Genomic DNA, 24,284 nt, shown 5'->3' on the forward strand with positions numbered 1-24,284 from the left:
GTGGTGCGCAGTTTCCCCTAGCTGTGCGCACTCGCTGAGAACTAGGCATAGGCGTCTCCCGGAGCACGGTGGGCAGAGCTGTGGGCTGCACGCCCTCTGCTGCCAGGGCGTGTCCCGTGGAGGCTCTGGCGCCCTGCGGCGACTTCCGGGCCCGTGCTCCCCTTTGTCCGATTCCCCAAGCAGCGGCTGGGTCGGAGCCAGCGCCCTGGGCTACTGAGGCGGCCGCAGTCCGCGCCCCGGCGCCCTGGCGATGCCGGACCAGATCTCCGTGTCGGAATTCGTGGCCGAGACCCATGAGGACTACAAGGCGCCCACGGCCTCTAGCTTCACCACGCGCACGGCCCAGTGCCCGGACACCGTGGCGGCCATCGAGGAGGTGAGCGGTAGCGTCGCCGGCGCGGGGCGGGAGGCAAGGCGGCTGGGATCGCGCTGCGCCTTGTGCACTCGGTAGGCTTCCGCGCCTGTTGCCGGATACCCAGTGCCCTCCACCTGCGCCCACAGGGCTCTGTAGGCTTTGTGCGTCCAGCCAGAGAACGAGCTGGAGAACGAGACACACACGTGTAGCAAAGTGAACCCAAGCCTACATTTCCTTTGCTCAGAATTTTAAGATGGGGTAAATATTTTAAAATACTTGTGCCAGAGCTTGTTGTTCAGAGAGTTTTCAAATTAAGCTGTGTCGTTACATCCTTTCCCCTTGCCTGAACAAAGCATTTGCTATTAGGCTTCGCCTGAAAAACAAACAAAAAACTAGACTATTATTAGTTCGTGTAAAATATTTGTCTTTGTAGACCTACACAGTCAGGACTAGACTCAATGAAACATACTAGGTTCAGCATCCTGCTCTTGGAAGTAAGCTCGGGTATCCATTCTTCTCCTTCATCCTCGTCCCCTTTCTTTCCTCTCACCCCTCTTCCCAAAGATCCGCTTGTAAATCTGTTGTATCCAGTTCAGTGAGAGCAGATTGCTTAGTCCACTTTTCTCAGCCTGGCCTTTAGGTGCCACTGATGCCTTTAATGAGGCAGGTGGAGGATGAGAGGGATGAGAGCCCCTCCCCCACGAGGGCCCTTGAAAAGCGCTAGGAAGACAGTGTTTCGAAAATGCATCATTAATGCTTATGAAAATAATTACATCAAAAAAGGTAGGATTCCCTCTGTGGAAAGGACACTTGTGTGTGTTGTCCTTAAAAGACAGCCCATGTTTATAAAGTTAGGACGCTTCTCTCATTGTATTGAATCAGTTAGGTATCAGTAATACTGGCAGATGTTGGAAAGCCAGGAAAATACAAGTTGCAATTAAAGTAGGCATGGCCTCTCTCTGATTAATTTTAGTTTATTTTGGATGAACCGAAAGCTGCTTTTCCAGGCAGTGCAGGAGATTACCCAAGAGCTCAGTTACTGGGTAGATTAAAGAGAGACTGGATTTGGTCATTCTGTTAAATTGCAGGCTGGCTTCACTCAGCCTCCTAAGCAGAAAATGGATTTGAGTTGGAAACAGGGAAAACCTGAAATCTTTGCAGGCCTGTCTCATTTTAAGAAAGCCAGCATCCACTCTAAGATAATAGTGTGTATGAACTAATTTGAAGTGTGAAAGGACTCAGTGTGGATTACTTAAAATAATGCTTTCTTTCTCCTCCTACATTATTTAATGTTCACTTCCAATACAAAATGTTGTTCTCTCTCTCTAGTGTAGTAAGTAACACACCATGTTCACAATACTTGGACTTTAAGCAAATGGTGAAATGAGACATTAGAATAGATTTTGTGACATACAAAATGTTATGAATTTCATAGAAATAAAACTTAAAAAATGAGTCTCTGGTCTTCTACTTAATGAGTTAAGGAATTAGTAAACTTATCTGATTAACTTTGGCAAAACTGTTTGCTTCCAATGGAGAATATGTCTAGCCATTGTCATTTTCTGACTGAAATAGGCTTTCTTGGCTTGCACATCTGTAGCTAGAATGTCAGTAGTTCGCCAGTGCGTGGCCTGTATTACAGGTATCAAACTGTTGTGTTTAATATCTATCCCTGCTGTGCAGATAAGGAATTTGAGGCTAGGAGATTAGTTCAGGTTATAGACACATCAAGTGGAGTTTGAACTTGGCTGGATGCTGCATACTCAAACTGCATGGCTTTTTCTAATGCTTAGTGATGGTGCATTCTCAAAACTGCCCATAGTTAGATCAGCCACCTCCGAGTCAGGCTCCCTCACTTTCCAGTTGTATGAATTGGGATGAGACCCTCCCCACCCACACACTCATTTACCGTTTTCAGTCCAGTTCACAGTCTAGATAATCATGTCTATTACTGAAGGTTCTGGTACAGTACCCAGTAGACTTAGTAAATGGTAGCTGCTTTACCAGATTTCACTGTAGTTACTGTATAGACCCTGGAATGAGAATGGAGCAAGGGAGAAGAAAATGGATGAATGGATGAAGGTGTGCATATAAATGGAAATTGTTGTCCTTCCCCCTAGTTGTGCCTGTGTGTGCCTGTGAGAGAGTGTGTGTGTGTGTGTGTGTGTGTGTGTGTGTGTGTGTGTGTGTTGGCTCCTGTGCTGACTGAGCACAGAGGCTGAACTTGCAATGCTTTGCTGAATAAGTTCCCCACAGCCTTTCTCTGCTCCCCATGAATCCTGGGGATCCCCTTGCAGGTTCACAAGCTTGTGTAGCAAGCACCAGACCCCCTAACCCCCTAAGCTGCCTTCCCAGCCCCCATGTATTCTTTCTAAGGAGCTTATTGTCTTGGTAACAGGTCAGAGTGTAGCTGGTTTGAAACTTTTGATTTCCTGTTGACTTTCTCTGGGTTACTTACTCTGCACAGTTTGCAAAGTGCAGAGCGCAACTGGTGTCAGCTTTGTGCTTTGGAAATAAGGGAGAAAATAAGTAGTTGTGGCATAAATCTGAAAACTGAGCTGCGCCACCCCCCACCCCCTTCCCAGCTTTGATTTTTATGTCTTAGTTTATTTAAGCCTCTGGTTACTTCAAAATACTCTGGAAATAGAGAAACATTGTGTGCATTCTTGGGACACTCCTATTGTTTGTTAGGGCTTCTTCATAGCTCCATTCATCCCTACCCTGCTCATTTGGCATTGATGTAGTTTTAAAAATAAATTTGATATAGACTCTTAAGTATTAAAATTTAACTTTTTCCTTCCATGGCCATGACTCTCTTATTCTATTGTCCTTGGTTACCTTGGAAATCGCTTTGCTGTTCTAACTGCAAAAGGAGAATGAACATCTAGACTGTACAGACTCCCAGGGGATGCTGTTCATGGGGCCAGGCTCCGCCTAGCAGTTCCAGTGGGAACTGGCCTTGCATTTGATTCTGAGTTGCAGTCCTTTGTGACTTGTTTGTAAACCAGCTCCTTCAGAATCCCAGGCTAACAGATTTCGAATCTATGGTCAGAAGGATGCCCCCTTTTTCTCAGTGTATCCTTGGAAGGGAGTAGGTTAACAGGTCATCATTTTATGCTTCTCCTAAATTTGAATTGGTGTCTCTGGAACGTCTTGAATCAGTTAGGGTGGAATTGGTTTCCCTCCAGCAGAATTCAATTTCTCTTTTATGATTAGTAGTGCAGTTACTATGATACCATTCCTTCTGCATCCCAGCGCTTGCTGTGGTTCATTTGGGACCTGCTGCTGTGTGTTAGGTGAAGGGATTAGACATCTCTTCTCTTTGAAAGAATATGTGATTCCATGGGGAGAAACCGATTTTCCAGGCAGATCAGTGACGTGAGGCCATGTCTGTGAGAGCATCTATGGTGATGACATAGAGAACAGGAAGACTGGGACCACTTACATGTGATCAGAGCATCTATGGTGATGATGTAGAGAACAGGAAGACTGGGACTGCTTACATGTGATCAGAGCATCTATGGCAATGATGTAGAGAACAGGAAGACTGGGACTGCTTACATGTGATCAGGGATGTGGATGAAAGGGCCTTGAATGGAAGCCTGGTGTAAGAGGCTCCAAGGTGATTTAATCCAGTCTTCCATATCTGTGTCCCTACCTTAGGGAAGTATCCACTCTTGGGCTGGTGATCAACTAGGCCTTTGGTGGAATTTTCCTATCCATCCAGGGTGCAGAAGGCTGCTTAGGCCAAGAAGTTACAGAGGCCTTTCAAGGTGGGGGACTGCGCTTTTGGCTTTTGGTCAGCATTGTAGCCCAAGAATGAAGTCACCTCTTTGTTAACATTACTTGGTCTCAGATGCTTGGTGGCCACATGGGTTGGTGGCCACTCTGTTGTGTGATGTAGATTCAGGATTTTGTTTTACATACTTGCAGGAAGTCCTGTTGATGAGCATAGGCCCTGCAACTGCAAAATGCTTCACCTGACAGCACCAGTCAGTGTGGTGTGCAACTTGCAGAGCCTCGGGTTCCATGACAGAGCTGTGGAAATAGAGTGTGCATTTTAACAGCACTCTCAGGAGCAGTGTGTGCACCAGGGTTTGAAAGTACTGTTGTAGGCTGCCCTGAGTCCTGGCTGTGTTCAGAGTTGCCGGGTGGGGGAGGGGGGTGTCTGTGGACTGGAAGAACCTGGTTCTGTCTCCTAAATTCTGATTTCATATGATTTGGGTGAGGCCTGGAGCTTTTATATTTGTAAAAGGCTCCTCCCTAGTTGATAATCACTGATAGACAGGTGATTATGTCATGTTGTGTGCCATGTAGTGATGAATCAAGGTTATGCATAACTTGGGGATAGGATGTGGTTTTGGAAGGGAGGAAACTGAAGTCAAGACAGGCATCTCTGCAGAGGTGACCTTTGAGCAGTCTGGAATGTAGAGGCTGCCTGCTTGCAAAGACCTGTGCATAGATGAGTCCTGGAAAAGGGCTGAGATGTGAGTATCAGGGCAGACAGAAGGCCTGTGATCAGAGGTGAGGGAAAGCAATGGGGCCTGTGTGGAGGGGTGGCTTAGGTCCAGATAGCACTGGACCTTGGGGAGAGAATTTGCACGTTGGCTGTGGAGTGGCACAAAGCTGTTAGAGGGTTTGGGGCTCAGACTCCCATGGTCTGATTTCCTCTTTAGGATATACTTTTTATTGATTTGTGTCTCTGTGTGACACTCAGAGTGCAAATGCCCTCAGAGCTTATGCATCCGGAGTTGTAGGCAGCTGTGAATTGCTTGGTTGTGGGTGCTGGTGATGAAACTTGGAACCTCCAGAAGAGCAGGAAGTTCTCTTACAATAAACCATTTCTCCAGCCACTGCTTCACAGTTTAAAGACATTTCAGTGCTTGTTCCTAGGCCTAGGAGAAAAGTGGGGAGACCAGCAAAGGAGTAGGGGTTCATTTGTGTCTGCAGTAGTGGCAGTGTAGAAATGTCCTTTGAACTGGGTTTCATTCCCTGATGATACTTGAAGCATCATCTCCAAGGTAGAAGTGGCACTGTCCAGCATGCCTTAGTGGTAGAGACCAGGTCTACTGTGAAGATTGGCTGGCTGGAGGACTTGTCCTTTTTTGCTTGTTTGTTTGTTTGGTTTTGTTTTTGTTTTTGTTTTTTTATTTTTATTTTTGTTTTTTGTTTTGTTTTGTTTTGTTTTGTTTTGTTTTTTTCCGAGACAGGGTTTCTCTGTATAGCCCTGTTTGTCCTGGAACTCACTCAGACCAGGCTGGCCTCGTACCCAGAAAATCTGCCTGCCTCTGCCTCCTGAGTGCTGGGATTAAAGACGTGTACCACCACGCTTGGCTATAACCAGTATTTTTATGTGCTTTAATTCTATGTTAAGAAAATGTGCTTTTGCCAGTTGGTTGCCAGCCAGACATATAAATAATATTATACAGATTGTGCAGGCTGTGTTTATATATTTAGGGAATATACATATATGTATAAAATAACAAATGAAAAGAGAGGTAATGAATTTGAAAGAGAGCAAGCAGGGATATATGGGTTGGTTTAGAGAATAGAAACAATGAGATTATATTACACTTTCAAAAAATAAAGAAAATAATTATAAAGTAAGAAAGCATTAAATGGGCTTATTTAAGATTATTCATTTTTGAGATAGGTCATATAGGCACAAAGGAGTCATGTGACTCTGGGTTTCAGCAGTTGACAAAACAGGAGTTCTGACCACTCTGGTTGGTTCTTCTATGTCCTTTCACTGTGCAGAGGTGGGTTTCCTTAGTGCAAGTACTGAGTACTTATTTCTTCAGAATTCTGGTACATAGTGAATATCAGCTGCAATATCCTGCAACATGAGATAACCCGTCCTTGATTTTTCTAAGTTCCCTTGGCTGATAGCCTTTCTATATTAGACATTAGAGAGACATTCTATTAAATTTCCTTTCTGTATCCATAGAGAAATTCATTCTGATTTGAGATATGTTTACCTAGAGAACCTGTCCTAATACAACTGTGGCTTTTCTCTACTTTGCCACTGATGGCGATGTGCTGGCTACCAAGAAGGCTCAACAGTGTTTCCCTTACATTTCTGGCTTTCCTCCCAGGGTTGTTTGGTATCATCTGGTGAAAGGGAGCTGCAGTCTCCTTGAGCCCAGCACTGAGCCACAAACAAAACTCTTGTTTCCTAAAATCCCTCTTTAATGTTCATTGCCTGGGCTACCTCCCACTCAGATTGATAACCCCACTGCACCTTGGGTAATGGGCTATGCAAGCTCTTTCCCTGGATTTCAGGAAGAAGAAGGCAAGTGCTGTGAGGCAAGCTCAGGCAAGGTCTGAAGTCAGGTCCTGGTAATGCAGGATCATTGCTCACAGAGGGCAGGAGCAGGCAGCTGACTAGCCTGAGCTGGAATGTGTTGGGAACTAAAAGGGGGCCCTGGGGAAGAAAGGAAAGGGGGGAAGGCCCACACCCTGCCAGAGTTCCACCTATGATCTGGACAGAGATGTGGGAGAGCTGCCATACACTCCCCTCTCAGCCCCAGGTGTGCATCTAAGCCTTTGACCCCCTCTTCGGGTCTGAACAAGGGGCAGCCCAACCTGGGAGCCCTGGGGCTACTTTCCTAAAGCCTTGGGGTTATGGGAGAGAGGGATGAGGGATGAGAGGTTCCCACACCTGTGAGAGTGACACAGTGGATCTTGACTGGCCCACATGAAGGCCTTGCATGGGGAGATTAGAAAGGGCTCATTAGGAGAAAGCCTATCCCGTCCTCCAAGCTCAGTGGGCCTTGATGAGCAGAGACTTTCTATGGTTTTAGAGCTTTATTATAGAAAGGCAGGGAGAAAGAGAGAAGGTAGAAGAGAGAGAGAGAGTCCCCCCTAGAAAGCTAGAAGGGGGAAGGCTAGATAGAAAGAGAGTAAGAGGGAGAGAGGAGAGGAGAAGACAAAGAGAAAGGAAAGAGGAGAGAGGAGTGAGAGGTAAGAGAACAAAGGAGCGAGATCAAGAGAGATAGGTGGGGCTGAACAGTCCTTTTTATGGGCTTTACTGTTGCTAGGTAACTGGGGAGTAGTTTAGCCTGAAGGTCAGAAACTAGGGGCATTGTCTAAGTGACTTTTAGCCAGGCTTCCTTTGTGGTGGCTGGGGTGGGGGTGGGGGACAGTAATTTAGGCAGGAGCCTGAGTTCCAGAAGCATGAGGGAATTAATGCCTTCCTTGTCAAGTAAGGAATTATCACCCTTCTGGTGTTCAGACCTCAGCTCAACTGGAGACCAACCTGTCTGTGCATAGCCCAATGCCCCACATGAATGTTGAGTTCTCTCCCAGGGCTGGGAGGGGTGAGAGTCCACTTGTAGGACAGGCTCAAATGCTAATGTAGTGCAAACCACACCTAAGATCTGGAAATGCTCTGGCCCTGGACTTGAAGCACACTTTAACCTTGAGCAAGGGTGAGACCCATTGACCAATCAAGGAGGAGGGATCTTCCAGGTGCCTTTCCCCAAGTTCACTGTGGAGGCTTGAATGGTTCTCTGTGTCCTGCTCTGAGCTCTGCTGTTGGGTGCTGTGAGAGGACCTCAGGAAGCTCTGATTTCGAGGCATGATGAGCACAGGGTTACTGCCCACAGAGGATAGGGGCAGGGTGGTGCTGAGCAGTGGAAGCTAGGGTGGTGAGTCCTCTCTGGGGCTGAATGGGAAGTATATGTCATATGTGAGCATCTGTGAGGTCTCTCGTGTTGCTCCTCACTTGCTCCATCGGGGGTGACCTCTGAATGACTTCCCTATCATTGCACAAATCCTTTGGACCTTAGTTAGGCTGGCTTGTGAAAACAAGTGTGGTTTCTTTGAGTCTGTAGCACACATGTCCAAACCCCTTTGTCTTTTAGTATACGTTAAGAAGACAGGTAAAAATCTAATAGGTCTGATTTCATACATTATACTTGTTTTGGTTTTGTTTAGGTTTTGTTAATTTTTGTTCTGCTGCAGTTTTTTCATATTTTTTACTTCATATGTTTAGTGATTTGATTATTTGGCAAAGGGACTTTAATAATTTCAGAATTTTTTATGGTTTTATTGAAAAATTATTGACCTCTGAGAGGATATTCTTATATTTCAATCGTTTGTAATTTCGCCTTAACATGTTTTGCAGAAGTCCCAGTTGATTATTGCCATGAAACTTTTAGAATCCACATTTTTTAACTGAGATATCAATTTTTTCTCTTCCTCTTGAATCCCTGAGATTCTGTCTTCCTTTCCTGTTCTGTGGGTGAACATTGCCTCTGTAGTTGTCAGTGTACAAGTAATCTCATGTGCTGCTCAGGGACTTAGCAACGGCTTATGTCATTTCCTGCCTCCATCCCCTGTGTTTGTTATCAGGCGTGCTTTATATACATCAGCCCCCAGCTATAGCAGCTCTCTATTTTTGTTCCCTGTCTCTGTTCTCTGCACATGTACACTCTCTGTCATCTCTCCCCTCATGGCTCTCTTTCTACCCGGTCTGTGTGCCTGTCTGCAGGTCTTCTTGTCTACTTCTATCCCTTCCCCAGGTTCTCACTCCTCTCCCTTCCCCCAAAAAACCTCTTTTGCACTTTATCTGTTGTATGCTTTAATTTCTCAGACCTGCTGTGATGGGATAGCTTGGATTTCTTGGTTGCAATTGTTCCTGGCTGTTACTCTCTATGTTGCTATGCTGGTGTGTAGCCATCTCTGTTTGGGTGATTATTGACCTAGGTACTGGCCTCTGGGTTTGTCTTTTTGGGTGGGAGTTTTATTCCTGGGTTACTGTTTGATGCATGGATTTGAAGAGAGTGTTCACTGACAGTTTCCTATTTTACTGACTGGTGGGTATGGTCAACAGTGGATGCCTTGTTATATAAAAGCTGGGAGAAGAGACAGGCAGGAACAGAAGATCTTAGTAATCCACAAGGAGACATAGTCAGGAGAGAGGTCAAGTACCCCATCCTGTTTAATACAATGTTGGAACAAGTGGGAAAATTGAATCTGGGATAAGAAATCAATCAATCATGAAGTTTATCTATGGAAGCTTACCTTGTGTCCTTTCAGGCATGGAATGTGGTTGAACAGGGAATATCTGCCCAAGTGGGGGCTGAGACACAGGGATGAGGCAGGAATGGATGTGCAGGTGGGGATTGTCTATGGTGTTTATAGGAGGCGTGCACAGGAGGATAGGAAATTTCCAGTGGTATTCTGTTTCAGTGGTAAGGGCAGCTGATATTAGTGTCTGCAGTAACAGATAGTGAGGTAGTCTTTGGACAAAGTCTAATCTACAGACAGGCATGGTTGTGGTTAACCAGGAGTTTCTGTCGATAATCAGGGGCTCAGGAACAGAGATGAGTTTGTAAAGCCCAAACAGTTTGCTTTTTAAGAATGCACATTTGTACATTCCATCCAAAATCCCATGACAAAATCCCCTTATCAACAGCCAGTTAAGGTACATCAGCAGGGTGAATCTACATAGAGATAACTAAGACCTTCTATAGAAAACAAAAACAGAAACAGCTTACCCATCATGGTTGTCAGATTTTTTTTTTGTCCCCCTTGCTTGGTTCCTGCACATTATGCCAGACATACAATTTTCAAAATATTAACAATGCTGATTTGTATGCAAACTCCCCACTCTTGTTGTAACTACAATATATACTCTAAACCTCTAGACTTGATCTCTCAGTTTGTACCTAATGTGAGTTTGACTGCTGAGAGTCCTTGTTACTGAGCTCATAAAAAGACCTCTGTGTGTTTGCATTGCAATACGCTCTGTGCTGGTCATTGCAGTTTCTGTGAGTTGGGCATAGAACCTTGATGCTTTGACTGGAAACCCAAGACCCTTAGAACTCCCATCGTAAGGGTTGAAAGACCATTGTTAGAATGTGTCATTAGTTCTTTGTATCCGTGCCCTGTCTGTCAGAAATGTGTCTGGGTACCTTGGTTTTTTGATTCTTCTTGAGTACTCATGGAGGGAGATGAACAAAGTGAATGTGGAACTCCAGTGAAGTTGAAATGCTGGAGAGTCATGGCAAGAATGGGCTAGGAAGATGTTCCAGGGCCTGCAACAGGGGTTCTGTGCCCCTGGTCTTAATTTCTGGGAAGTTACAGAAGTCTTGGAACCCTGCTCCATGGCTCACAACTGCCATTTTCTCCTCTGTACAAGAGGTGGAATCTGCTGCGTAGCCTTCACCGCCCCCTCGTGGCCCTCTGTTATGTGTGTGCCACTTTAGTATTCTCTTACTGAGAGAGGAAGTGAGACTGTTTCCATCCCAATTGATATAGTTACTCACCCTCCACCTTGGGTTGAGTCCTTCTTATCAAGAGCACCTGTACCCATTAAATTGCCCCTGACAGAGAGCTCTTTATGACCGCTTTCAGGGCAAAATCAGACTCTGCAAAATGGTGGAAAGGACAAAGACCTCATTTTGCCCCCTTCTAAACAATGCTGTTCTCAGTCTATATGTGATTCTATAGTTTTGAACTTGGAGCTGTCAGTATATGGGAGGTTGTTTTTCATCCCTTCCAGCAAAGTTAACATATCTTCCTTAGACCAGTAGTCTTATTTCTGGGTCTGTGGGGCAATCTGCTCCTCTATTCACCTTCCAGCTGTTTGGCCACCTCTTTGGTCTCACTGATCTGGGAATCCAGGGTTAAGGACACCTCACCACAGTGCAGTGCAGCCTCTCTTCTCCCCATTCCACTGTATTTTCCCATGCTCTGAGCAAGGAGCCCTTCCCATTTTATCCTGGCTCAGACACTACTCCACCTCCCTGATGAGGTGGCAGGGGTCCTGTAATTGATATGGTTAGATCATTGGTTTTGAAATTTTACAACTTTCTCATTTATTATTTCTCTGTGTCATAGTTGTTTTAACTCAACATTTCAGACTACAGTCATCTGAAGGAGCCTCAGTTGCAGGTATGCCCTCATCAGAATGGCTGGTTTCTATGTCTCTGAGAGATAGTGTTGATAATTGATATAGGAAAACTCTTCCATGAAAGGTGGCAATATTGAGAAGCAAGTGTCTTGGGTTGGATGAGAGAGCTAGGTGAGAATTGTAGCTGCCTGTGGCCATGTGAACTGGGTTCCCCTGAAAGGCAGCCCGGGGCTGAAAGACATCAGAGTGCAACAAAAGAATGAGGCCAAGACAATCCTTTCTGTTCAAAGCCTCTGAAGTTTACTGAGAGTCCCTGCTCATAAAGAGGGTAGGCCCATCATCTGCCAGCCCATTCTTTGTGCCTGGAGCCAGCCCATAGGCGATCTACAGGGCTTGTGTCCAGATACTCTCCAGGACCTTCCAGCAGGAAGCAGAATATTGAAGAAGAGCAAATAGAGCCATCAAGTCAGAAGGCTCTACCCTAGGTGTACTGGCTGGTTTTATGTGTCAACTTGACACAGCTGGAGTTATCACAGAGAAAGGAGCTTCAGTTGAGGAAATGCCTCCATGAGATCCAACTGTAAGGCATTTTCTCAAATAGTGATCAAGGGGGAAAGGCCCCTTGTGTGTGGGACCATCTCTGGGCTTGTAGTCTTGGTTCTATAAGAGAGCAGGCTGAGCAAGCCAGGGGAGGCAAGCCAGTAAGTAACATCCCTCCATGGCCTCTGCATCTGCTCCTGCTTTCTGACCTGCTTGAGCTCCAGTCCTGACTTCCTTGGTGATGAACCGCAATGTGGAAGTGTAAGTCAAATAAACCCTTTCCTCCCCAACTTGCTTCTTGGTGTTGATGTTTGTTTAGGAATCGAAACCCTGACTAAGACACTAGGTAATATCCTTCTTAGTGGCAGCAAGGTCAAAGTCTGGGTAGGCCTGCTTCAAGGACTAGGGAGGCTACAGAAAGTGACCAAGCAAGAAAGTAAGGCAGGAAGTAGTGTTTGTCAAATATTTTTGCCTTCATTTTCTAGCTTCAGTTTCTAGTCTGAGCTCCCAGTATGGTGGGCTGTGATCTGACAGAACCATGTAAAACAAACACTTTTTACCTGAGATGCTTCTGCTCAGAGGAAACCATCACAGCAGCAGAGTTGCAAGGTAGAACAACAACAATAACAACACAACAGCAACAACAACAACAGCAATTGTTTCAAAAGCTGATTTTGCTGCTGGACAGAATCTATGGTCTCCTTTGAAGGAATATGGAAAATATCAGAAATTGAGATGGCAAAAGTCATAGAAAGCTGTATATGGAACTTAATCAGTTGTTCCCATAGGGTCTGGAAGATTGGAGAGTTGACAGTAATGCAGCCACACAAAGTTGAGGTCATAGTATTTCAGTGCAAAATAGACTGAAAACCTTAGGAAGAGGTCATTTCTGTGATATTTGACCAAAAGAAAGAAAGAAAGAAAGAAAGAAAGAAAGAAAGAAAGAAAGAAAGAAAGAAAGAAAGAAAGAAAGAAAGAAAGAAAGAAAGAAAGAATACAGAAAACTTTTGTACTTGGCTTATGCAGTGAGATTTTGAGTAGGAAAACAAACAAAAAAAAATATTGCCCGATTTGTCGATTTTTATCTATTGATAAGTATTTGTTCAATCTTCCTATTTCTTTTTTTTTTCCTCTGAGACAGGGTGTCTCTGTGTCGCCCTGGCTGTCTGGGAACTTACTTTGAAGACCAGGCTGTCCTAGAACTCAGAAATCCCCCTGCCTCTGCCTCCTGAGTTCTGGGAAACTTCCCCTATTTCTTTATTCAATTTACATTATAATTGTTAAACCCATCCCATCCACCTTCCACAGTCCCTCATGACTGACTCCCTTTTATCTCCCCATGGAGGGTGGGAACCACTTGAGTATCCCCCAACTATAGCATGTCAAGTTTCTGCAGGGTTAGACACATCCTTTCCCACTGAGGTCAGACAAAGCAGCCCAGTTAGGGAAACAGTTTGCACAGACAGGAACAGCTTAAGGGACATGCCCTGCTCTGGATGTTGGGGACCCCATGAAGACTGAGCAGCACATCCACTACATATATGGTGGGGGCCTCCGTCCCAGCCTCTGTGTGCTCTTTGGTTGGTGGCTCCATCTCTGAGAGTCTCCTAGGTTCCAGGTTAGTTGACTCTGGGGGTCTCCTCATGGCCTTCCTATTCTTTCAGAGGCCTTCAATTCTTTCCCCAACTCCTTTAAAATACTCCCTGAGCCCTGTCCAATGTTAGGCTGTGGGTCTCTGCATATGTTTCAGTCAGATGCTGGATGGAGACGCTCAGAGGACAATGATGCTAAGCTACTATCTGCAAGTATAACAAATTATCCTCAGTAATGCCAGCCTTGATGCTTGCCCATGGGATGGGTTACCAGTTTGGCAGGGTATAGTTTGGCCATTCCTTCAGTCTCTGTTTCAAGTTTCTGCCTGCCTTACTTGCAGACAGAACAAATTTTGGGAGGAAAGGTATTTGGTTTTCTTGGTGTACTGAACACTTCACTGGTGGTTCTGCCTGACTGCAAGATGTCACCTCTTCATGGCCCATAACTCAATGCTTTATATCTAAGCTGAGATCACCTCCCTAGCCACATTTGTGCCCTCCGATTCATATTCTCAGGCACATTCCACAGATGCCTCCACCCTAACCCTCCCATCATCTGCTGATTTCATTTCATTTTCCTGGCTTTCTGGCATTCTCTTGTCTCTTACCACACCTGTTCCTAACACTCCCCTTCTTTCTTGACTAACATCCCATCCAGTTTTCTCCCTTCCACCTGCCTCTTCTGTCTCTTTCATACCCCCCTTTTGAGTGAGATTCAACCATGCTCATTTGTGCCTTGTCTTGTTTACTGTCTTTAGGTCTATGAAGTACAGTGTGGGTATCCTGTACTTATGGTTATTATTCACTTGTAAGTGAGTATGTACATGCATGTCCTTTTGGGCCTGAGTTACCTCATTTCAGATATTAGTTTCTAATTGTACCCATTTCTCTGCAAAATTCATGATGTCCTTGTTTTTTATATCTGAATAGCATCCCATTTTGTAAATGTAACATGGTTTTTGTGTCCACATTTCAGTTGAGGAACATCTGCATTCTTTCCTGTTTCTAACTTTTATAAATAAAGTGGCTATGAACTTAGTGGAGCAAATGCCCTTGTGGGTATGTGCCTATGAAGGTACCCTAAGTGTAGCACTTCCTCCTGCTTGTTTGTTTTAAATTAATGGGAGGAGTATTCACAGTGTTTCCTCATCCCACAATGGAACCTTAAACAAAACCTGCTGCAAATGTGGTCCAAGTGAGGCAGGGTCCGTTAATTTAGAAGTCAGACTTCACAGGATCATCCACATTGTGCTGCTTCTGGAAACTGAAAGATGAAAATACCATGGTCATAGATTCTTTCTCTATGGTTTCAGTTTAGCACCACTCCAGCCATCTTTTGACAGAGTCAGGATCCCAGGGAAGACTCTGTTTGAGTTCCTTGCTTGTAAGTGGTGAGGTTGATTCTTGAGTTGCATTTTGTGACCACAGGTTGTGGAGAAAACTAACGCATTGAGAAATCTGCCATGGAGAGATGCTTACAGGGAGATGAAGTACCCAAACTGAGAGATGTATGAGAAGTTACAGAAAGAGCACCATCTATGCCTTTAGGAATTGAAGTCCAATGTGTTTGAGACAAAGCTATAGGATTTGATGTTTGCCCTGCTGTTTTTCTTGCCTTTGTCCAATCTTCTCTCACTGTGTGCACATTCCTATTGATTGGAATGGGAAGGGGTATTCAGTGCCATTTTATGTTGGAAAGATATAACTTGCTGTTTGATTTTGCAACTTTGCTTTCTGATGTGGCTGTCAAAATATTGTTTTGAGTGTCAGCAGAGACTTTAAACATTTGAACAGTTCAGGAGCATTTCTAGATTTATCTTGGGGAAGATGAAAGTGTATATACACTCAAAATTTTCCATTTTCTTTCTTTCCTTTTTTTTGTTTATCCTGTAAATTAGATATTCATTATCACCCTGATCACTGTCCCTACTCTAGGTCCCTGCCCTCATAGACTCCCTCCTCCCAATCTCCTCTGTTTCTCCTTTGAGTGGGGTTGGGGCCCCCTATGTACCCCGTGGGCACATAGATTATAGTCTATTTTTTAGGATGGCATATGCTCATGACATCAATACTGCCTGAGGCTTCAGAGTCATTGGATTTTGGGTATTGATGTTTCCCCAAACTCTTGTGTTTGTTTTGAAATTTTTAAATAAATAGGAGTGTTTTGCCTGTGTGCGTGAATATGAATATCATTACTTCTTTGTAGGAACTGTAGTACACAACTGAGTTCTTTCTATCATTTTTGTCTCAGTGGTTGATTTTTGCAGTGGAGTAAGGGTCTTAATATGTTACCTTTGCTGTCCTGGAATGTGTTACATAGAACAGACTAGGATCCAGCTCAATGACTTATACCTGCCCGTGACTCTGGGATTAAAGACATGAACACATACACCCTGCTTGTCCGTGATTTTTCTCGTTAGTGATTCTTCTTACAATTTCTGGGATGTGTCCTCAGAACTGTTGATCTGTTTTACCCTACATCTCCCTCTCATTGGAATTCCGCTCGAAAGACTTTACGCTATTTATTTAAATTTTTCATAAGCAACACAAGTGAACCTTCAACTCAATTTTCTTTAAAATGTTATGGTACTTAGATTATAACTTCTGTGTCCAGAAGTCAGTGGAGGAAGCTCCAGAATTACATGAATATATGGTCAAGGAAGCGTACATTTACTTTACAGTGATGTCAGTACCATGCTTTGTGATGTACGCATGTATGGGACATTTTAGGATGCAGTGACTTATGATGATGTGCATGTGAACTTCACTGGGGAAGAGTGGAATTTGCTGGATCCTTCCCAGAAGAGTCTCTACAAAGATGTGATGCTGGAGACCTACTGGAACCTCACTGTTATAGGTATGACTGTGAATTTTCTTTTGCTTTTCAAAATAGTGGGAAGACATGTCTCTTGGTGAGTGATGGTGCTCTGTTATTACAATTGAGAACAAGGAAGACTGAGCTGAATAAATAGTGTCCAGTGAAGTGAAAATTCACAGGATCTTGAATTTTGCCTCATTTCCAATACTGTATCATTAATTTTTCTGGTACTGTCTTTTAGGCTACACTTGGGAAAACCATCATATTGAAAGACATTGTCAAAGTTCAAGAAGAAATGAAAGGTAATTTTCACGTGAAAGCTTGTGCAATTATGCCTCTAAGGAAATTTTACTATGATATGGAAGCTCTAAATCAAAGCAGGAGTGTAAAATGTCCGTACTTGAAGTATAACTATAATTACAATTTTTTTAATATTTATTTATTTATTGTATATAAGTATACTGTAGCTGTCTGCAGATACTCCAGAAGAGGGCATCATATTTTGTTACAGATGGTTATGAGCCACCATGTGGTTGCCCGGATTTAAACTCAGGACCTTCGGAAGAGCAGTCTCTGCTCTTTATCACTGAGTTATCTCTCCAGCCCTAATTATAATATTCTTTAAAAAAATGTACTGCCTAGATGTAGTTATGTGATTTATTTAACAAAGCATTCCTTTAAAAAAAAAAAAAAGACGAGGAAACATTGCCTTAAGAGACACCTTTATTCAATTTGTACCTCTATTAGAGCTATACTGATCTGACAATGTGTATAGACTCACAAGACTTAGATATTGCACATCGAATAGTGATAAGTATATATGCAAAACCTTCCGATAAGCCAATAATCCATGGGAAAGTTGGTGATACTCATATTCTTATAGTGAAATTGATCATTTGTTTAGGGTACAGTTTATGAGAGTCAAGAGTGTTGTCATAGGAAAAACCCTAATTCATATATTACACATCTATGAGGAACAAAAGGTCAAACAGCATGAATGCAGCATGGAACCTTTCATCTGTTACTCTTCTATTAATATATATATATATCATGTGTCACAATGGATAAAAGCCATGTGAGCATAGGGATATTGAAAGAAGCAATGTACCGCTTTCTATCCCAGAACTGTGAGAAAATTGTAAGATTCCATCTTTAGTAGACATTCTGAATATGATAAAAGTTTGCAATGAATTGGTTTTCTAATTTTACTGGGAACTTCCCAAAGCTCACACTGTAGAAAATCTTTATGGGTACTAGGAATTTGTAAATTTTTTTGTTTGTCCTGGTTCACATTCAAATGTGGTACAATTCACGTACAGGAAATATTATGAAAGCAATTACTGTTATAAAGCTATGAGTTGTTCTATTTTCCTTCTATAGATGAAATACATCATATAAATATCCCATATAAAAAGGATGTTATAAATGTTAGCCATGTAATAACCATCACAGATATCTCGAAAGATGCAAAACAACCCATAATGAGGGAGAACACCATTAACATATAAAGTGATAAAACCAGATGATCTGGTACATCTTTATCAGTAGACCAATTTGTAAACTTTATTCATCTTGATGAAATGATTGAACAGGGAAATTTATATAGTAACCATATCACATGTGCCAATTTTCATTGCAGGTATGTAAGCAATCATAGTGGAGAGAAACTCTATGAATGTAATGAACGTTCTAAAGTCTTTTCATGTCTCAGTCATCTCCAATGTCATAAAAAAAGACAAATTGGAGAGAAAACATATGAACATAACCAATGTGGTAAAGCCTTTCCAACACCCAGTCATCTTAAATATCACAAAAGAACCCATACTGGAGAGAAACCCTATGAATGTAATCAACGTGGTAAAGCATTTACAAGTCACAGTGGTCTCCAATATCAAAAAAGAACACATACTGGAGAGAAACCCTATGAATGTAATCAATGTGCTAAAGCCTTTGCAAGACCCAGTCATCTCCAACGTCATGAAAGAACACATACTGCAGAGAAACCCTATGAATGTAATCTATGTGGTAAAGACTTTGCAGGTCACAGTCATCTCCAATATCATAAAAAAACAAATACTGGAGAGAAACCCTATCAATGTATTCAGTGTGGTAAAGCCTTTCAAGGTCACAGTCATCTCCAATATCATAAAAAAACACATACTGGAGAGAAACCCTATGAATGTATTCAATGTGGTACAGCCTTTGCACTATGCAGTAGTTTCCAATGTCATAAAAGAACACATACTGGAGAGAAACCCTATGAATGTAATCAATGTGGTAAACCCTTTGCAAGACCCAGTCATCTCCACCGTCATAAAAGAACACATACTGGAGAGAAACCCTATGAATGTAATCAATGTGCTAAAGCCTTTGCACAACTCAGTACTCTCCAACGTCATAAAAGAACACATACTGGAGAGAAACCCTATGAATGTAATCAATGTGGTAAAGCCTTTGCACAACTCAGTACTCTCCAACGTCATAAAAGAACACATACTGGAGAGAAACCCTATGAATGTAATCAATGTGGTAAAACCTTTGCAGGTCACAGTCATCTCCAATATCATAAAAGAACACATACTGGAGAGAAACCCTATGAATGTATTCAATGTGGTAAAGCCTTTGCACTATGCAGTAGTTTCCAATGTCATAAAAGAACACATACTGGAGAGAAACCCTATGAATGTAATCAATGTGGTAAACCCTTTGCAAGACCCAGTCATCTCCACCGTCATAAAAGAACACATACTGGAGAGAAACCCTATGAATGTAATCAATGTGGTAAAGCCTTTGCACAACTCAGTACTCTCCAACGTCATAAAAGAACACATACTGGAGAGAAACCCTATGAATGTAATCAATGTGGTAAAACATTTGCACGTCACATTGATCTCCAATATCATAAAAGAACACATACTGGAGAGAAACCCTATGAATGTAATCAATGTGGTAAAGCCTTTTCACAATATGGTCATCTCCAATGTCATAAAAGAACACATACTGGAGAGAAACCCTATGAATGTATTCAATGTGGTAAAGCCTTTTCAAGTCACAATGGTCTCCAATATCATAAAAGAACACATACTGGAGAGAAACCCTATGAATGTAATCAATGTGGTAAAGCCTTTTCACAACACAGTCATCTCCACCGTCATAAAAGAACACATTCTGGAGAGAAACCCTATGAATGTAATCAATGTGGTAAAGCGTTTGCATGACCCAGTTATCTCTAATGTCATAAGAGAACACATACTGGAGAGAAACCCTAAGAATGTAATTGGTATCATGTGCAAAGTCAGAAAACTAAATGTACTGGAGAGAAGCCCTATGAATGTTATCAATGTGGTAAAGCCTCTACAGGTCACAGTCATGTCCAGTATCATAAAAGAACACATACTTTCCTGATATAGCTGTCTCTCGTGAGGCTATTCCAATACCTGGCAAACACAGAAGTGGATGCTCACAGTCATCTATTGGATGGAACACAGGGCCGTCACTGGAGGAGCTAGAGAAAGTCTCCAAGGAGCTGAAGGGGTCTACATACCTGTATGCAGAACAACAATAGAAACTAACCAATACCCCCAGAGCTCATGTCTCTAGCTGCATATGTAGCAGAAGATGGCTTAGTCTGCCATCATTGGGAAGAGAGGCCCCTTGGTCTTACAAACTTTTTAAGCCCTAGTAAAGGGGAATGCCAGGGCCCAGAAGTGGGAGTGGGTGGGTAGGGGAGCAGTGTTGGGGGAGTGTATAGGGGGACTTTCAGGGTAGCTTTTTAAATGTAAATGAAGAAAATATCTAATAAAAGATCGAAATGTAAAAAAAAAAAAAAAAACATACTGGAGAGAAACTCTATGAATGTAATCAATGTGGTAAAGCCTTTGCAGGTCACAGTTGTCTCCAGTATCATAAAAGAACCCATAATGGAGAGAAACCTTCGAAACCTAATCAATGTGATAAAAGACTTTTGACAAAGTTATTGTCTCTATAACCAATGTGATAAAGACTTTTTACAACTCTATAGTCTCCATTATTTTTAAAGAACACATAGAAGACAGAAACCTTAGGAAGGTAATCGGTGTTGTAAAGCATTTGATGTCACGGTCATCTAAGATGACATAAAAGATCACATACAAGTGAGAACCCACGTGAATGTTATGAATGTTGTAATGCCTTTGCATGTCATAATTCTTTAGGCACACACAAGACAAACTGCATGGCAGAGAAACCCCAATTTAAATATTTGCTTTTCTGAGAGTTGGTTTGGTCATGAGATCTGTTCCTAGCCATTGAAAGGCTGAGGGAGAAACCCTCTGAGTATATTTAATATGGTAAAGCCTTTGCACAATTTTGTAGTCTTTTTCATCATGGAAGAATTTGAACTGGGTAGAAACATTGTGAATCTATTTAGTATGGTGAAGCTTTTTCATTGAGCTTCTTTTTATGTATATACTCCTTTTTATGAGACTATTCATACTGGAGACAGATGCTATGAATGTCAGCAGAGTGGTAAAGCCTTTAAGTTGTTGGGTCCAGTAAGGCTCAACACAACTCACACACCAGGACAATGCAAAGGATAAGATTTTATTGGGCTGGGTTGTGGTGGTGCACTCCTTTAATCCTAGCACTTGGGAGTCAGATGCAGGCAGACTTCTAAGTTCGACGCCCAACTAGTCTACAGTGTGTTCGAGGACAGCCAGGGCTACACAGAGAAACCTTGTCTGGGGAAAAAAAAAGGAAAAAAAAAAGAATTTATTGGAATTAAGTCACTACTGATCAGTGAGAGACACAAAAGTATACTCAGAAGTTTATCTTCAAAACCCCACCGCCCACATGCAACCTGAGGCAGAAAGTTGTATAGCTTTCAAACACAAAAACCTCAAAGTCCTGTGCCAACTTACAGCTACATTTTCTCCCAAATCAAAACTTGTTTTTATTGAATGAGTCAATAAATGGTGATTGCTAACTCCTTGTATTTTGTTGTTGTTGCAGCTGCGGGTGGTGTTGGTGTTGGGCTGTGTGTGTGCTTTCCCTTCTTTTGTAGACAGTAAGAGATTATTTACTACCTGTGTTTTCATGTGTATCCTTTACTTCCTCGGGTTAGATTCTACCTCTATCTCTTTGTGTTGGTCAGTATATTTAGAGAGAGGTTGTTTAAATTTGAGTTTATCGTGGACTATCTTAATTTTTTTCATTTACGGTGTAGTCATTTTATTACATATTAAAATCAAGGCATCTGTTGTTACTGCGGCACATGTGTACAAACCCTTCTGGCATCTACAGACTCCAAGGAGAAGACATCTGTGATCTTAATAGATCTTCCTTTATGTTTTTCCTGGCTTTTTACCTTTGCAGGTTTTAGTATTCTTTCCTTGAACTATATGTTTTGATTATTACACAAGAAGAGACTTTATTTTTTGGTCCCTTCTGTTTGGTGTTTTGATGATTCTTGTGTTTTCTTTTTGTTAGGAAGCTTTTCTTCTATGATTTGGTTGTCAATACTTTCTGAGACTTTGAGGGAGCATTCTCCTTCCTCTCTTCCTAAGTATTCTTATGTTTAGTCCTTTTACAGTGTCCTGGATTTCCATGATATTTTATATCAGGAAGATTTAGACTTAATATTTTCATTGTCTGATTTACCCATTCCTTCTATTGCTTATTCAATGATTGAGATTTTTCTTCCATGTCTGTGTTCTGTGGGTGAACCTTGCCTCTGTAGTTCCTTTTTGCAGTCCTAAATTTTTATTTTTACTATTTCCTAAGATTTAGTTTTCTTTTTTGTTTCTATTTCCACTTTTATGTATTGAATAGTTTTGTTTACTTCACCCGTTGGTGTGTTCTTTCTGGACTTTATAGGAATTTTGGCTTCCTCTACTTTTTGGTTTGTGTTTTCCTGGACTTCTTTGTGGAATTTATTGATTTCCTCCAATTTTTTTCTGTTTCCCTGGATTTCTCTAAGTGATTTGGTCATTCCCTCTTTAAGGTACTCTGTCATCTCCATACATTTGGGGCTATAGTGTTTTTCTTGTAATGTAGCTTTGTTGGAATATTTAAGACCTTCTTTGACAATATAAATGAGCTCAGAGTCATTAGCCAGAGAGTGATAAATGCTGGTCCTTATTACATTATCGAGTACCAATGTCATGGAATGGAATGGCGCTATCTAAGCAAAGTGTTCAGCTTAGATTTAATCAGGTGTGTGATTGATTCCAAGGTTGTTCTTTCTCCTTACACTGGACAGGGAGCCAAGTGAGGCACTTTTTGAAAGAGTTACTTTTTGTGAGACACCTGTTTTTATCTCTAACCTTGAAGTCACCATTAAAAAAAAAAATAGAGCTAATGGTGACAGGGTGAGCAACTTTGTAATTTTCCAGCATGTATTTATTCATGTCTTGTGCATGAAGTCAGACCAGATTGGTAGATATGTAAATTGGGGACTTTAGCTTGGTCCAAGCAATATTGAGTTTCTTACTTTGGAGATATGTCCAATGCACTTTCAGGGTTTAGTCAGCTCAGATGATTATGACACAGGCCTTATTAGCTGTGTCATATGATTATTGGCTGTAGTTGTGTGTCATGTTACAAATCATAGTAACTGATATTGCACACAGGAGCCAGGTCAAAGAATATTGAATTAATGCCATTTTTTTCTGCCAGATAACACACACACACACATATATATATACAATTATGTCTCAATTTTTCCTTTTTTAATTAATTTTTTTATTTATTTAAGTACGTCCTGTTCCTGTCCCATTGTGGACAGAGAGACATGTACCTGGGGTAATGAACCAGCCCCTGGATGCTCCTTGGTTTTTGGCTGGGAGGTCTGAAGTGTCCAGGTTAGCTCACAGATTTGTTCTTCCTATCTGGTTGCCATCCTCTTCACCCCCTGAAGTCAGTACACTGACCTGTCCTTATGGACATTTCCCCCTATGACAACATATATATATATATTATTATATATATTCTATATCTATCTATTCATCTCTATATCTACATATCATCTATAGATCTTCAATCTATACATCTCTATATCTATATATCACCTTTAAATCTATATATCTACATATCTATACATCTATATGTATATATCTATATATACACCTATCTATACACCATATATCTATACATATATCATTATATATTCATATATATATGTATATATAATAGTCTATCTATAAGTCTGTCTATATGTTTAGCTTGATGTAGCCTTGTCTAAAAGGACTGTTATGTTCTAGGTTTTAGACGTTCAGCCTGAGAGGAAACAGTATGAGTAACATTTGATCTAATACCAGATCCTCGACTCTGGACCCATATTTTACGATAATTTTGGGGATTATGATTACATCATTCCTACCTCCTGTGATCATCAGTAAACACATCTAATGCCTGCAGCTGGCAAGAAGAAAGGTTGATGGCATTTCAGTTCCCGGACTTGGTGTCTTTGGAAGAGACCATGAAGGAGAGGGAAGAAGAAGCGGGGGAAAAAGGTCCCATGGGTGGATGGATTGGGAGAGCATGGCCAGGAGGGCTAGCCTGAGAGTATGAGCAGCCTGGGCAGAATATGGCAAGTGAGCCGGGTGTGGTGGCACTCGCCTTTAATCCCAACACTTGGGAAACAGAGGCTGGCCGATTTCTGAGTTCTAGGCCAGCTTTGTCTACAATGTGAGTTCCAGGACAGCCAGGGCTATACAGAGAAACCCTGTCTCAAAAAAATAAATGAAACAAAACAAAAGAATTTGGTGAGTGATATCTCATAGTTCTTAGTAAAGAAGTAGAGAAATTAGCATAGAGGAATGGTATGTGCCCCATGATGTTGCTTTAATGCTTATAATCATTATTAGTCATAATCATTATTTCTTATTTTATTATTTCATATTATTTCACATTATTGTTTAATATGTTATTACATCCTATTAATATTATTTCTTATTTTATTATTTCATATTATTTCTCATTTCATATTATTTATTATTACTATTTCTTATTAGTAGTTTATTATTCTCTTCGATTATTATTATTATTATTATTATTATTTAATACCTCTATAATTTATGTGGTGGTAAGAAATCCACAAGTAATATTTACCACAACAACTTGGCTGTAAAAATAGCTTGT

General features: G+C 41.7%; 1 protein-coding gene across 1 annotated transcript; it reads left to right on the forward strand.

The window, feature by feature from the left end:
• The first annotated feature begins 233 nt into the window (after nt 1–233).
• Nucleotides 234–19,609, forward strand: LOC147001171 (uncharacterized). Its single transcript, XM_085830237.1, has 4 exons — nt 234–376; nt 16,079–16,205; nt 16,408–16,468; nt 17,806–19,609. Exons 1-4 carry the CDS (start codon nt 251–253, stop codon nt 19,382–19,384), a joined length of 1,893 nt encoding a protein of 630 aa, XP_085686363.1. The 5' UTR covers nt 234–250; the 3' UTR covers nt 19,385–19,609.
• Nucleotides 19,610–24,284: the final 4,675 nt, after the last annotated feature.

Source organism: Mus caroli, unplaced genomic scaffold (genome assembly GCF_978045245.1).
Source record: "Mus caroli unplaced genomic scaffold, Mus_caroli_1 scaffold_14, whole genome shotgun sequence".
In the NCBI taxonomy this organism is placed as follows: Eukaryota; Metazoa; Chordata; class Mammalia; order Rodentia; family Muridae; genus Mus; species Mus caroli.

Coding starts and splice junctions, on each gene's coding strand:
- LOC147001171 (XM_085830237.1), top strand. CDS start 251: ATGCCGGACCAGATCTCCGTGTCGGAATTCGTGGCCGAGACCCATGAG. Junction 377..16,078: donor CCGTGGCGGCCATCGAGGAG/GTGAGCGGTAGC, acceptor GGGACATTTTAG/GATGCAGTGACTTATGATGA. Junction 16,469..17,805: donor AGTTCAAGAAGAAATGAAAG/GTAATTTTCACG, acceptor TTTTCATTGCAG/GTATGTAAGCAATCATAGTG.